The sequence below is a fragment of the Enhydra lutris genome, unplaced genomic scaffold, assembly GCF_002288905.1.
Source record: "Enhydra lutris kenyoni isolate GAN:26980312 unplaced genomic scaffold, ASM228890v2 scaffoldscaffold25, whole genome shotgun sequence".
Classification (NCBI taxonomy): Eukaryota; Metazoa; Chordata; class Mammalia; order Carnivora; family Mustelidae; genus Enhydra; species Enhydra lutris.
In genome coordinates this window covers 27,664,931-27,679,380 of record NW_019154109.1, presented here as the reverse complement: position 1 = coordinate 27,679,380, position 14,450 = coordinate 27,664,931, and the positions used below count along the sequence as shown (strand labels likewise).

Genomic DNA, 14,450 nt, shown 5'->3' with positions numbered 1-14,450 from the left:
GATAGGAACAGATAGGAAGTTTTGAGCTGAATTGGATGACTATTCCCCTCCTACTCTCAGAGGTTGAGCCTAGCTGTGTCCCAAAAGAAGAGGAAGTTGTTTCCCAGTTTCTAAAATTTCCGTGAATTTGGAATTGGGCTGAGCCAGACCTGTTCTGGGAAGCTCCGAATCTTCTGGGAGGGAACAGTGAAGAAGAAAAAGGGTGGAAGGGGAGGAGCCTATGATGAAACAACATTTCTTTTCACTTCCTCTTTTGGACTTCAGAATTTGTCTGTCCTCTCGGGTACAATCTGTCAAGTCTCAAGAGAAGCCTCCGCCTGCCACCCTGGTGCTGCTGGAGCCAACGTGAGCCACAGTTGATGCGGATTCCCTCGTTCCTCCCCATCCCTGTTGCTGCTGGTGACTGGGCCGATTGCATGCCCTGCCATCCTTTGGGGGACATGCTGCTGTGGACAGCTCTGCTATTTCTGGGTGAGTCCATGTCCTCATGAGGGATAGAGGCAGTTGTACTTTCCTAACTCAGCTGCTGCTTCGTCAGGTTGGGCTGAGCTTTGGCAAGGATGAGGGGTAGCATGGGAACTGTTCAGGAAAATGAGGAGGATGAAGCAGGCTGATGAAGACAAACTCTGACAGACCCACTGGCCTTGGCAAATGATAAAACTGGCAGAGTGTTTGTTGTAGTTTTTAGTGTCTTTTGCCCAGTATCACTGGGCAGCCAGGTCCCTGATGTTCTGCACCACCTACACCTGAACCTGCTTGAGGAAAGTCTAGTGACGTGGACTTGAGTCACTAATGAGTGGCCAGGGTGTTTTCCTTCCTTAGAAATTTGTGTTTCACAGGGACAAAATCTTAGGTGGAAGGACGAATGCTGTCTTAGATAAAGGGTGGGGAGGAAGCAATAGGACACTTGGGGTGGAGGTGGAAGTAACCATTCTCTGTTAAGCAGCAGCAGCTTATTCTGTTTATGTGTTGGATTTCCCTGGGAAGAAGCAAAGAGGGTCCGGGTTATCCAGGGAGCAGGGGTTGAGAGAACACACAACCTGGGAAGTTCTAGAATTGTCAATTGTAGGGCTGGAGAAATCATGCATACTTCCTTGTACACACACATGGGGATAGGTCCTGGCTGTGATCAGGGAGAAAGTCAGGGTCCTAGGTCAAGATGGAGGCCAGGGACTGTTGGTGCCAGTGGGAGGAAGTCTAGGAGGCCAGCTAGGGGAGCCTTATTGCTAGGATTATCTCTCCAAGCTCAATTCCTAGAGTTCCCACCCTTAAATACACCTTACGATGGCCCCAGAGGAAGACATGGAGCCACTCTTGAGTTAGGTGCTATGACTGATAGTAAAATCTGGTCATCTCTGGGAGCCTTCGACCCTCACTGCTAAATGATACTGAGATAAGAAGTGGAGGTGAAGAGGAGAGAGTATTCCTTCATGAGCAGGATGAAATGGACTGAAGTTGAATAACATGTGAAAGGAGCATTGGACTATGTCATTTTTCACATGAAGGAAAGGAAGCTCAGACCTTGAGAGGTGATAGATATGCTTGTCCATCTCAGCCACCAATGTGCCAGTCGCCTGGGCAAAACTTGATCTTTTCTTGCACTTGCCCTTTCATTAAGTCACCCAGGATTGGCTCCATTTTCCCCATCCTTATTTGGAGCACTATCTTTAGGTCTTCATACCTCAGTAGCCAGGGGGTATAGCTCAGGGGTAAAGCATTTGACTGCATCCCTCAATAACCCAGCTTTGACAACACCTCTGGCCCCATCTCGACTGCTCCTGTCTCCTCTCCTCTGAATCTGTGCCGCACACCAAGGCCATGACGTCTTCAAGTGCAGCTGAGTCACCACACTTAAATGCCTCCAGGGCTGCTCTGTTGTGTACTAACTAAGGCCCCCATTGCCCCCTCTTCACTACATTCCCATTGCCCCAAGTGGCTCTTCCTCTACAGCCAGGCAATGTGGACACTGCATTTCCTGCTTTCTACAGATTCCACAAACTGCCTTGTTTAAACTTTAAATAAATGCGTGAATACGCCCTGTTCTAGGACTTGGAGATTTACCAATGAACAAGACAGACAGCCTTCCTGACCTTAAAGCACAAGGTCTTTGTCTGCCTTACAATGACTCCATTGAGTGTGTTTTCATGACTGTTGATTGAGTGTGGAATGAATAAATGGCTGACGACTTTTCTCCACTCTTCTCATCTCTTTCTTGTTGCTCCTCTTCCCCTCCTCTTAGGTTCTACTTCTTTCTACATCATCCGTCTTGCCAATCTGCCACACTCTGGTTCTCAGCTATCACTGCTGTGTCAACAACTTCCAGACCTGTCTTTCTTGCTTGTGTCAACTACAGTTTTGTGTTTCCACCTGCTGGTTGGACACCCTCACACTGATATACCGGCTCAGAAACAAACTATATTCAAACTCAACTTATCTTCCCCTTACAGATGTACTCCTCTTCCTAACATTTCTATTTGTGTGAGCATGAGTAACCTTTTCCCTAGCCATCCACTCACATTACCCTCACTCTCATCAAGGGCCAGCTTCCCCCAATATTGCCTCTTAAATTTCTCATGTGGGGGCACCTGGGTGGCTCAGTCGGTAAAGCATCTGCCTTCAGCTCAAGTCATGATCCTGGAGTTCCAGGATCAAGTCAGACTCTCTTCTCAGCAGAGAGTCTGCTTCTGCCTCTCCCTCTGCCCCCCACCCTGCTCAAGTTCTCTCACTCTTTCTCTCTCAAACAAATAAATAAAATCTTAAGAAAAATTTTCCCTCATGTGCATATATTCTTCACATCCTATTGTCAATACAACTGTGGCCCTTTTTATCTCCCACCTAGACTCATTCAATAAGTGATTTCCCAGAGCACTGGCAAATAAAATTGATATGGCTGCTGCCCCCTTTGACCTTCCATTCTCCTGGGAGATATAAACAACAAATAAATGGATAAATAGGCATACATAAATTGGATAATAAATTGGAAAGGGCCACAAAGATGTAAACAGTATACTGTGATAAGAAGAGTCTTTGTGGAGAAGAAGAGAGGATAATAAACAGGATGATAAGGAAAGCTTTTTCTGAGGAGGTGACACTTGAGCTGGGACTTTGAGCAAGGCAAGGATCTAGCCATTTGAAGAGATAAAGAAAACTGGGTCTAGAGGAGGGATCTGCATACACAAGAGCGGCAAGTGAGAATTTAAAGAGGGCTGGTATTATGGGAGCTCAATGAGTAGAAAGGAGCGCAGTCCATGTAGAAAACAAAAAACAAAACAAAACAACCCTGAGAAATCTGGCTATGAAAGGGAGCAGAGAAATAATTTTGGAATTATATGTGGGATCGAGTGAGAAGCCTTTTTTTTTTTTTTTTTTTTTAATGAAAGATCTGGACTATGCTTATGTTAATGGGAAAGAACCAGCTGAGGAGAAATTGGTGATGCAGAAGAGCATGGGGATAACAGCGAGAGGGAAATCCTTGTGAGGGTGACAGGGATTGCGAACCAGGGTGGAGATTGATCTTGGAGAGGAGGAGAGAGACTTTCCTAGGGAACAGCAAGAAAGGAAGTTGGGCAGAGGGGCAGAGAGGTTAGACATTTGAGTTGAGGGAAGGTGTGAGATTTCCTGCCCAACTGCTTTTGTTTTCTGTGAAAACATCCACTTTAAGCAGGAAGGGATTGGAGGCAGAAGACAGGAAAGTTCTGGGAGTGAGGAAAAGATGAGTGTCCCTGCTGAGAACAGCAGAGCAAATTTACTAGAAAAATGTGTCAGAATGGCAGTTTAATGTCCTTTTGAAAATGGTGACCCCTAATTTTTTTTTTAAATATTTTATTTATTTATTTGACAGAGAGAAATCACAAGTAAGCAGAGAGGCAGGCAGAGAGAGAGGAGGAAGCAGGCTCCCTGCTGAGCAGAAAGCCCGATGCGGGGCTCGAACCCAGGACCTGGGATCATGACCTGAGCCGAAGGCAGCGGCTCAACCCACTGAGCCACCCAGGTGCCCCTGGTGACCCCAAATTTATAGAGATACTGATCCATCTGCTTGTGTGCTCATTTTAGTGACCCACAGATGAACAAGTAAAGGCATGGACTGTATAGCTGAATTTAACAAGAGACAAGGAAGGGCAAGGGGGTTAAGGGGATTTGCATGGAGGGATTTTTTTTTTTTTTAAGTGATTCTTGTAATGATGAATCATCAAATCTAAACTCTGGACTGATCTTCACTTTCTTACAGCTCCAGTTGCTGGGACACCTGGTAAGTGCTCCACCACATCCTCTCCCTCCCCCAGCCACACTCTTCCTCTGCTCCCAGCACCCACTTGGAGGTGCCCTGAATGCACCAGTAACCTAGTACTTGGGTGGGGCCAGGAAGCAGATGCCCTGCCCCTCCCTTTCCCTCTCCCTCTCCCCTTTCTCTTTTCCCTCCTCCCAGGGAGCCCAGGATAGGCAGCAGGTGCTTGAATCCTTCTGGTTCTGTTAGGGTGAGACGTCACAGATACTGTCACAGAAAATAGCTCGTCCTCTCTCTCAGTAAAATCAAGACCCCAGACATTTTTAGTCTCAGTTGCACACAAAATCCCATCATCTGCCAAGGTTATCTCCCATATTGATAAATCCTCCACTTTGCATGTATCCGAGGGCTTCAAGGCCTGGAAAGAAGTAGGAGGAGATACCCCAGATTGCAGCTTGGTGTTGTAAACTCTGCCGGACACTTCTTTCTCTGTGGCAATTAACTCCCTGCCTCCCAGGAACCCCAGGAGGGTGGGATGTGGTTTTCCCTGAGGCACTGAACCCAGGGCTCCCTAGACTGGCCCTCCAGCCTTTCTCTTTCTTTATCCTTCTGAGGACACAGAGACTCCTCTGTACTTGGGTGTGAGGATAGGTCTATTCTAAGGGGCAAAGATTGACATCAGGTTAGAAGAGAAACCTGATGTCTGACTCATGCTGGATACCTCCACCAGATGCCTTCATCCAGCTCTGGAGAGAGTTTATCTAATATCCAAAACACCTCTGTTTATAGGGGAAGAAGGTGAGTTCCAGAAAGGTATGTATGTGTAGTATGTGTGTGGGTGCACATGCATGCACGTGCATGCGTGCGTGTGTGTCTGTGTGTGTGTGTGTGTGTGTGTGAGAGAGAGAGAGAGAGAGAGAGAGAGAGAAACAGAGGAAGGAAGGAAGGGAGGGAGGGAGGAAGGAAGAAAGGAAAGAAGAAATAGGAAGGAAAGAAAGAAAGAAGGAAGAAATGAAGGAACGGATAGGGAGGGAGGGAAAGAGAGAGGGAGGGAGGAGGGAGGGTGGGGGTGGGGAGGGAGGGACGGAAGGAAGGAAGGAAGAAAAAAGAAAAGAAAGAACTGCCTCAGGTGACCCCTGTTGAGGTATACATATATTTCTTATGTTTCTTTTACCCCTTCTTCCTTTCTCTTACCTTGCCCTCTCTTCCTGAGGAAAGGTCAAGCTCCCTGAGTGGACCTGGCTTCCTGTAGGCCCCTGTGGTGGGACGCATGAGTAAGAGGAATTACCTATAGTCATACAACAGTACGGGGCTTCACTGAAATTCGGGGGCTGCTTCGGCTCTTGGGTCCCCCTTTCCTCCTGCTTCTTCCTCTCTCTGCCCTTTAGCAGGTCTCCCGAAGGCTGTGCTGGACCTCGAGCCCCCATGGGTCAATGTGCTCCAGGAGGATCATGTGATCCTGAAGTGCCAGGGGGCCCACACCGCTGCAGACCATGTCACCCAGTGGTTCCATAATGGGAGCTCCATCCCAACCCTGGTCAACTCCAACTACAGCTTTAAGGCCAAAAAACAGGACAGTGGGGAGTACAGGTGCCAGACCGGCCAGACCAGCCTCAGTGACCCTGTGCATCTGGACGTGACTTCCGGTCAGTGGAGGAAGGGCCCAGGGAGGGACTGGGTGAATAAGGAAAGATGAAATCTGCTAACATGGCAGAGGTTTTTAGGGAAGGGGGGTAGCCTGTTTCCTGGGAAGCAGGGCTGTGAGTTGTTGGAAGATGTTTTTGTCCACTCACTTCCCTTTTCATCCACTCCCTTTGCTTAGTATGTGTGGTGGCAGTGGACAGTCCTAAGAGATTCCTCAGTCCTCACTTTTGCCTCAATCCTGATGGAGCAAGGTTACAAGGCTACAGACAAGCATGTAGGGTATGAGAGAAGCAGAAGGAAATTCTGACTGCCTAAAAACCCATTTTTGTAGCCATCACAAAACATAGACAGACTACAACTGGGTCTTCAGCCTGGACACCACGAGCCATGGTGATTCATCTGCCCTTGGATTTGATTCCTTGTCTACTCATGGGGGTATTAATGCCTCCCTCCCCAGGTTCTTGTGGGAATCAGCATCTCCCTGCCCCCATGCAACTTGACCTGAAAATTGTGTTGATCTTTTTTTTTTCCTCATTAGAGAGAGAGGGGGAGGGAAGGGCAGAGGGAGAGGGAGAGAGAGAATCCCAAGCAGGCTCCACACCCAGCACAGAGCCCAAAACAGGGCTCCATCTCACAACCCTGAGCTCATGACCTGAGCCAAAACCAAGAGTTGGACACTTAGCCGACTGAGCCACCCAGGTGCCCCCTGGAAGCTGTGTTTTAACTATGTTTGCATTTCTAGCCCCTGACAAGGGCAGGGTTTAATAAATATTTGTTAAACAAATGAATGATTTTACAAAGCTTCTGGCAAAAAAGTAGAGCCACCATGCGATGACAATGAATATTGTCATCGTCACTCTTCATGGAGGCCCTTTCCCTCCCCAGACGCCTACATTTTCCTCAAAAGCACACAGCAGGCCTGTCACCCCCACCCTCTCCAGGCAGCAGGAAGTGACAGGCCCAGAGGGAAGCTCCTGAGGCCTGACATCTGTGCCCCTGCCCCTGCAGGAAGGCAAGGAGGTGAGGGCATCCCACCCCCTGAGACTGAGTGTGTCCCCACGTAGCCCCTGGCATGTGAAGAAGGTGTGGGCATTATCGCTTCTCCGAAAGGCTTCCGGGAGAATGCAGAGGAGTTTTGTTCCCAGATGGGTGGGAAAGCCCTTCTATTACTTGAAGAACCTCTCATGAGTGCCACAGAGAGGAACCTGACCCTGCCTTTAAGATCTGCACCAAGACAAATGTTCTTAAGGAGTGCTAAGTTGCCCCCCTTGCACAGACCAGCCGAAGGCAGATAGTCCCCATTATCCAGGTTATAACCAGGTAGCAGCAGAGACTCTGCAGAAGAAAAACCATTCCCAGCCGTGTAGGTCTTCTGTGATGGGGATTCCCTCGGCAGGGAAGAAAAGTGCCGGAATTGGTTGCTGGTGCTACATGGCAACATTGGTATTTTCTCTGGGTTCTACTTTATTTTTTTCAACGCTTTACACATCTCGGCATCCCCACCTGCCCTAATCCAATCTCGTGAGAGAGGCAGTCTAGGGAATCAGGACGGCTCAGCCTCATCCTGGTGCGTAGTGCCCAGCCAGGGTCTCGGTCCTCCAAGGGGAGGACTGTGCAGTGTGGTAAGGCAGGGATTTGGGTGGAAGGTAGACGTGCCTCCCTGACAGGAGGGCTGGGGTTTTCCAGCTCGTGGCACCCAAGGAACAGGGTCTGGTGCCACCCTCCACCCCTCGAATTCCCGCTGTAGCTGCAGCTGACTTCTCTGTGTCGTCACTTACTCCCTTGGTACTGACCATCTCCTCCTGCATCCGTGGCTGTGTCCCCAGCCAGTGCTGAGACTTGGTTGGCCTCGTCACTCTTCTTGCACCCCGCCCCCCTGCCCTCACTCCCTTCTAATTCTTTTTTTTCCCCCCCAAGATTTCATTTATTTATTTGAGAGAGAGGGAGAGCATGAGCTTGGGGGTGGAGGCAGTCACAGGAGGAGAGGGGGAAGCAGGCTCCCCACTGAGCAGGAACCCGACACAGGGTCTCGATTCCAGGACCCCGGGATCATGACCCAAGCCGAAGGCAGACGCTTCACCCAGTGAGCCACCCAGGTGCCCCCCTTCTGATTCTGCTGTTGTCTTCTCCTCTAACTCTCTTTCCAATTCCAGCTCTGCTCCATCCTCCAGCTTTAGGGAAAAGGAGCATGTGAGCTGAGGTCAGGAGTACAAATTTCTACCTTAGGCTTTATTCCCTACACAACATACTAAATATTTCGTCTTCCTCAGTCAGAGGATGAACATCGGGAGGGAAAAAAGACAGCAGGCCAATGACCTCAAAGACTCTGCTGAAGTAAAACTCCACATTTACCAAATTACATCAAATAAGCTAATACTTCTTGGAGGTCCATGACCTCTCACTCTTCCGAAAGACTTGTCTCTGCTGTGTCCCCTCACATGTTATCTCCTAGGTCAGACTGCACCCTGGGCTCTCTTCCTGAAAGAGCCTGTTGGGCAGGACAGGGCAGCAGCTGCCTTCTCCCAGGACAGGAAAGAGAAGACAAGCTTATCCTGAACACCTACTATGTGCCAGGAACTGCTGTAGCTGCGTGAAATTGTTATGTCCATCTTCACAGAGGAGGAACCCAAGACCTAGAAGAGGCCCATGAAGTCAGAGCTCCCCCAAAATGGAGCTACCCTGAGACACCAGGTGTCAAGCTCTTCCCTCCGCCCACAGCGTGTCTCACCAGTAAGGATGGCCTCAGAGATGAGTCAAGACCTCCCAGGTCCTAGGGTCCCTTTGTGTCTTTCAGACTGGCTGCTGCTCCAGACCCAACGCCTGGTGTTCCAGATAGGGGACCCCATCGTGCTGAGGTGCCACAGCTGGCAGAACCGGCACCTGTACAAGATCACCTTCTTCCAGGATGGAAAATCCAAGCAGTTCTCCTCCCTGAATTCCACATTCTTCATCCCAGAAGCCAACCTCAGTCACAGCGGTGACTACCACTGCACGGGAATGATAGGCCAGATGCGGCGCCTCTCACAGCCTGTGGCCATCACTGTCCAAGGTGGGAACTCCGTCAGGATGGAGGGAGGAGGACAGTGAGGGGATGGGCAATTGTGGCCGTAGGGGCCTCCTGGGAGATCTGAGAAATGTCAGAGCACACACATGTGGGCACAGAGGCAGAGCGGGGAGGAATGGGGCGTGATGAATATTGGCCCTGGGCAGCAGGAGGGGCTAGAGCTCCGAGTCAGGTCACATGTTATGTCCGTTCACTCCCCAAGACATGACTTGTCCCCAACAGTTCTAGCCCTTGTGGGATTGAGTCTCGGAGCCTCCAAATAGGGGAGGCTTTGGGTCCCCCTCCCTTCTCTCTCTGAGCTCAGGCCCCACACACTCAGTAGTCTGCCTTTTTTGGATGAGCGGAGACACCTGTTGGCAGGGAGGCACAAGTCCAGCTGCCGTGTCATCCCCACAGATGAGGTTTGGGGAGGACCCAGACAAGGGACAAGGGACAAGGGACCCAGACACAAAGCAGCTCCTGGAGAGAAGCCTTGGAGTACAGGGTGGGATGTGGGAGGCTGCTGTGTGTCCTGAGGTCTGTCTCCCCCAGAGTCCGACCGGAGCGACTCCTCCGTGATGACGACGGTCGTGGCTGCAGTCGCTGGCTCGGCAGGAGTGGCCATCCTCGTGGCTGCTGTGGCCTGGTTCCGCCTCAGGCAAAAGCAAACTTCAGGTTCGTGGCTTTTCTGGGTTCCTCTTGCTGTCAGTTCCTACTTGGCCCAGGCTTTAACCCCAGCCATAGCCGGGACCCTCCTCTTTGGGCTCAGAGAATCCTTATAGTTCAGATATAGCCCCATGTTTTATTTGTTAATTCATTCACTTTTTTTTTTAAAGATTTTATGTATTTATTCATAAGAGACAGAGAGAGAGAGGCAGAGGCAGGCTCCCCGTGGAACAGGGAGCCTGGGATCATGACCTGAGCCAAAGGCAGGAAGGCAGACGCAGACGTAGCAGACTGAGCTAAATAAATTCATGCATTTATTCAACAAGGCTTGAAAAAACTTGCTTATGGGTCCAGCACTGTGTTAGGCACCCTGGGTGGTAAGAAGTCCAGTCCCTGCTCTCCAGGGACTCCCAGTGCGGTGGGGAAGACAGGACAAGTAAATCATTAAAGTTAGGTGGGATGAAAGCTGTAGTCGAGTCACCAAGGCTGTGATGGGGGGAGGGGGGCCACGAGAGCCCACGTGATGCAGCCCAGGCGAGAGGTTAGAGAAGCTTGCAAGAGGCAGTGGTATATGTAGTGACCAAAACACACGTAGGGGGAGCCGGACCGCCCACCCACCCCCGATTAAATCTCAGCTCCACAGCTCACCAGCTGTGTGACCTTGGGTGAGTTCTTCACTATTTCTGTGCCTGTATTGATTCATCTGGAAAATGAAGGCACTAGTAGGACCTACCTCACTGGATGGTATGGGGTTGAGCAGGGCTGAGCACTCAGCCCAGTGTGGGGCACATAACAGCACACGAGAGAGAGCCGCTCTCCTGACAGAGGAGGGAACGTGTTGGAGGGTAGCTGGTAGCCATCAGCCAGACAGAGAGGCCTGGAAGAGCATTGCTTGGCTGGGGGCCAAGGCACAGAAGGAAGGGCACTGTGGCTGGGACAGGGGCTGGGGGAGGAGCGAGGAGGGGGCGGTAAGGGCTGTGCAGTTGGAAACCAAAACCTGCAAGGCACAGGGAGGGCAGATGAGGCTGGGCAGACACGTGGGCAAGGGCCGGGTCATGCAGACCACAGAGGCCACATTAGAGAACAGAAACTGTGTTCCAGAGTGGGTGGCAAGACGACGGGAAGGAAGTCCCGGGAAGTCCTCGTTCATGTCCCCTCCTCGCCCCTGCTCCTAGCGCGGTTTGCAGGCAGGGAGACCGGGTCACTGAGCGTCTGTTCACAGACGGGTGCCCTGAAGAACTCCGACTCTTGGAAAGCGGTTCCTTCCCGCTTGTACCACCCTGAAGGAGCTGAGAAGGAGGCGAGGAGCCCTAGAAATGGAATAAGCAAGTTGTCACGGTTCATCGCCTGGAAAGCTAGCTTGGCAGGAGAGAAAGTCTAAAGACACCCGGAGATAGAAGAGGAGGAAGAGGAAAAAAGACTTGGAGCCACAGGGGAGGAGAAAAGATGCTCCTCGTACCTCACAAGGCCCTTTGGGTCAGTGCACAGCCAGGCTCCCCACCGAGATGCATAGAGACTCTGAGAGGGAGGGAAAAGAGCTTTTTACAGGGCAGGGCAAGCCTGAGAAAGATACGGCTAAATGGCCTTTCTGACAGTCCCAGGGGTCCCCATGGTTAACGCAATGGCCCTTCTATAGGGTGGGCAGGTCTGGGGCAGGAGAGGAGGAGGAGGAGGAGGAAGAGAAGCATCTCCACGGGTGTGGGGGAGGGGAGGGTCTCTGTTGGTTCTAACCTGTTCCTGCCCCTGGTCCTTGCCTGAGGACTCAGGCCCCACCCTGTACCTCTACTAACCTCCTCTGTGCCCCTCATAGCTCCCCTAGGAAACCCCAAGCACAGGGAAATGGGAAAGCCCCTCCCTGAGGAACCAGGTGAGTGCTGTTCCCTGCTTGGGGGCTCAAGGTGCCCTGCCTGGGGCTGCCAGGTGGATTGGAGCCCACAGCAGGTAGCTTGTGTGAGTTCAGCTGGGAGCACAGGAGAGGGAGGGGGCGGTGGAGGAGGGCAGGGGCTCAAATCGCTTGGTCCGTTCTGAGACTAACTCCTGGGCCTGAAGAGGACCTCACTGGGGATGAGAGGGAGAGGACCACCTGCTGCAGATAGAGAGGGGAGGGTTGTGTCCAAATTTTGGAACCGGGAATGCTGGGAACGTTTCCAGAACAGGACATCAGAGACGTTTGGGTCCTTCTGTGGGGTTTGGCAGAGCTGGCACAGGCCAGAGGTTAGGAGTGGTGAGACTGAGACACACGGGAATAAGAGGAAAAGAGAGGGAGACCCAGGAAATGATCCCTGGACAGGTTGAGGAGTCTGTCTCAGGGAGTGATGGGGGAAGAATGAGGCATTATGGGGACATGTGGGCTGGAGAAAGTTCTAGGGGACTGGGTGCATTCCCGGGCTTCACTGCTGGGCAGAGTTTGGCTCTGGTGCCCACGTGTGTAAGTTTATTAAACATGGGCCTGGCCATTGCTCTGTCACCAGCAGCAGGTGGAAACTTGCACGTTCCCCACTATGGCATGCAGTCACCTCCCTGAGGAAATGGGCGGATTGGCCTGATGACCTCAAAGCCCTTCTGGGTCTGACATTCTGAGAGTCCATGACTCTCCAACCCCTGGCCCAGGTGGGAGCAGGAGTATCCCAGGTGACCTCCTGCCTCTAGCTAAGCGAGAGCACCAGGGAACCTGGAAATTTCTCGAGGGGCTCCTGGCTAGCAGAAGCAGAGGAAAAAGAGGCCCTCAGGGGCTCTGTGTCAGTGGGCTGGAGTATGACTCAGAGCGGAACCAACAGATTCGAGAGCTTGAGCGCAATGGCACTTGTCCCGCTGTGCTTTGAGCAAGGCCCTTGTGTTCTTGGCTGTGACCAATGGGATGCAGGCCTGAGCCCGGGCCAGGCCAAGCCAGATCTAGAGAAAAGCCCAAACACAGCTGGAACAGCCCCTTGGAGGTTTGGCTCTGTCTCCACCGGCACAAATCCATTTCACCAGCACTCCTGCCACAGCGAGGCAGGGGTCTTACGGTTTCCCATCAGTGAGCTAGGTCACTAGGATCGTTGAGAATGCATTAGAAGGAGAATTCAGGGGGTGCTTTGTTCCAGAATCTGGAGCATGGCAAACAGAGACTGTGTGCAGGGTGGGGGTGGGGGTGAGTGGAGACACTGGAGGCACTGTCTCACCCTCCCACCCCCACCCCTGCCTAAGGAATGCTGCTTTGCAGATACTGAGACTACTTTTCACACAGAGAGTGAGTGAGTGAGTGAGTGAGTTCACTAGCAAAAAACATGTGGGAATTTGGTGTGTTTTAGCTATTTACCCGGGAAAGTCCTGGTTTGTTGGCTTGCTTCCTTCCCTCCTCCGCTCGCTTTCACTGTTGCGCTTTCTTCCGTTTTAATGTGGCGGAGCCTCACGTTCTTCAAAGGCCCCGCCCCCCCAACCTGCTGCATAGGGCCAGTCTGAACCGCCCCCCAGTCTTCTCTCCCTGAAGACTGTGGCCAGCAAAAAACTGAACTTGACCTCCCGGTGATACTGAACATCCCCCCATCTCTTCCCCAGGATCTCCGGTTCCTAAATCTGGCGGGTTGGTTTCTAGAAAAAGTCAGCAATTCTCTGAAAAGCATGCAGGGCAGATGAGGGCCTCCCTCTGCCCGTGTGGCCAGGAGCAGAGGCTGAGTCTGCGCAGAGAACTCGGTCTGCAGGTCCTTGTTTCTTCGTGTCTGGTTGGGGCCTTCGTTCTGTAGCGGCCACCACCGTGCAGTGGGCTGATCTCTGTTCTAATTTTTTTTTTTTTAAAGATTGTATTTATTTATTTGAGAGAGAAAGAGAGAGTGAGCATGAGTGGGGGTGGGGGGCAGAGGAAGAGGGAGAAGCAGATTCAGGGCTCCATCCCAGGACCTTGAGATTGTGACCTGAGCAGAAGGTTAACCCTTGACTGACCGAGCTCCCACGCGTCCCTGACCTCTGTTCTTTCTGCCCACAGCCTATGTCACTGATACTGAAGAGGCTGCCAAAATTGAGGTGAGCCACCCCAGCCATCTCCTCCTTCCACCTCCTCCTCTGCTGCCTTCATTCCTGTGAATTACTCCCTTCTGCGTTCCCTAGGCTGAGAATACCATCACCTACTCACTTCTCTTGCACCCGGAGGAAGAGGCAGTGGCAGAGGCAGAGGCAGATTACCAGAACCAAATTTAGCCTCCATTATCTTGCCTGCGGCCCTGGGGGAAAGAGAATCAGAGACACCAGGACGCCTGGCCCAGTTCCCCTGAGGGAGGACAAGAGGACTGCAACGGTTCCAACGGAAGAGAAGGACCCTTCCAGGGACATCTGTGTGAATCCTGAAGCTTGAAGTCCTAAAAGTCACAGAGAGTGTGGTGCCAGATGACTGACTGTCCTGGTTCCTTTTGAGTCTCAGCACTTCTTGCCATCAAGACTCTCTTTCTGTAGAGACCATGTATTACTTTTATAATAAAATATAGAAAACAACATGCCCTTTACCTTTCAAAGGCTGTACTGGTTGGAGTGTGGATTGATCTGTTTCTTTTCGAGGATAAAAATCTTGGGACGGTGGTAGTGGGTAAGGTGAAGGAGAGGGAAGCTTTGGAGTGTACAGTGAGTGTCTTCTCCTTCTTCTTTCTTTCTTTCTTTTACTTTGTTATAAACATATAATGTATATTTATCCCCAGGGGTACAGGTCTGTGAATCGCCAGGTTTACACACTTCACAGCACTCACCATAGCACATACCCTCCCCAATGTCCATAACCCCACCCCCCTCTCCTGATCCTCCTCCCCTGAGCAACCCTCAGTTTGTTTTGTGAGATTAAGAGTCACTTATGGTTTGTCTCCCTCCTGATCCCATCTTGTTTCATTTATTATTTTCCTGCCCCCCAAA

General features: G+C 51.3%; 1 protein-coding gene across 1 annotated transcript in view; it reads left to right on the top strand.

Annotated features, from left to right (window-relative positions):
* Positions 1-286: 286 nt before the first annotated feature.
* Positions 287-14,450, top strand: part of LOC111151069 (Fc receptor like A) — a 58,630-nt gene continuing 44,466 nt past the window's right edge. The window contains exons 1-5 of the mRNA XM_022508809.1: positions 287-471; positions 4,229-4,249; positions 5,614-5,871; positions 8,664-8,918; positions 9,465-9,587. Coding sequence (XP_022364517.1) covers positions 360-471; positions 4,229-4,249; positions 5,614-5,871; positions 8,664-8,918; positions 9,465-9,587 — 769 coding nt within the window. The 5' untranslated portion in view covers positions 287-359. The remainder of the gene's footprint in view (positions 472-4,228; positions 4,250-5,613; positions 5,872-8,663; positions 8,919-9,464; positions 9,588-14,450) is intronic.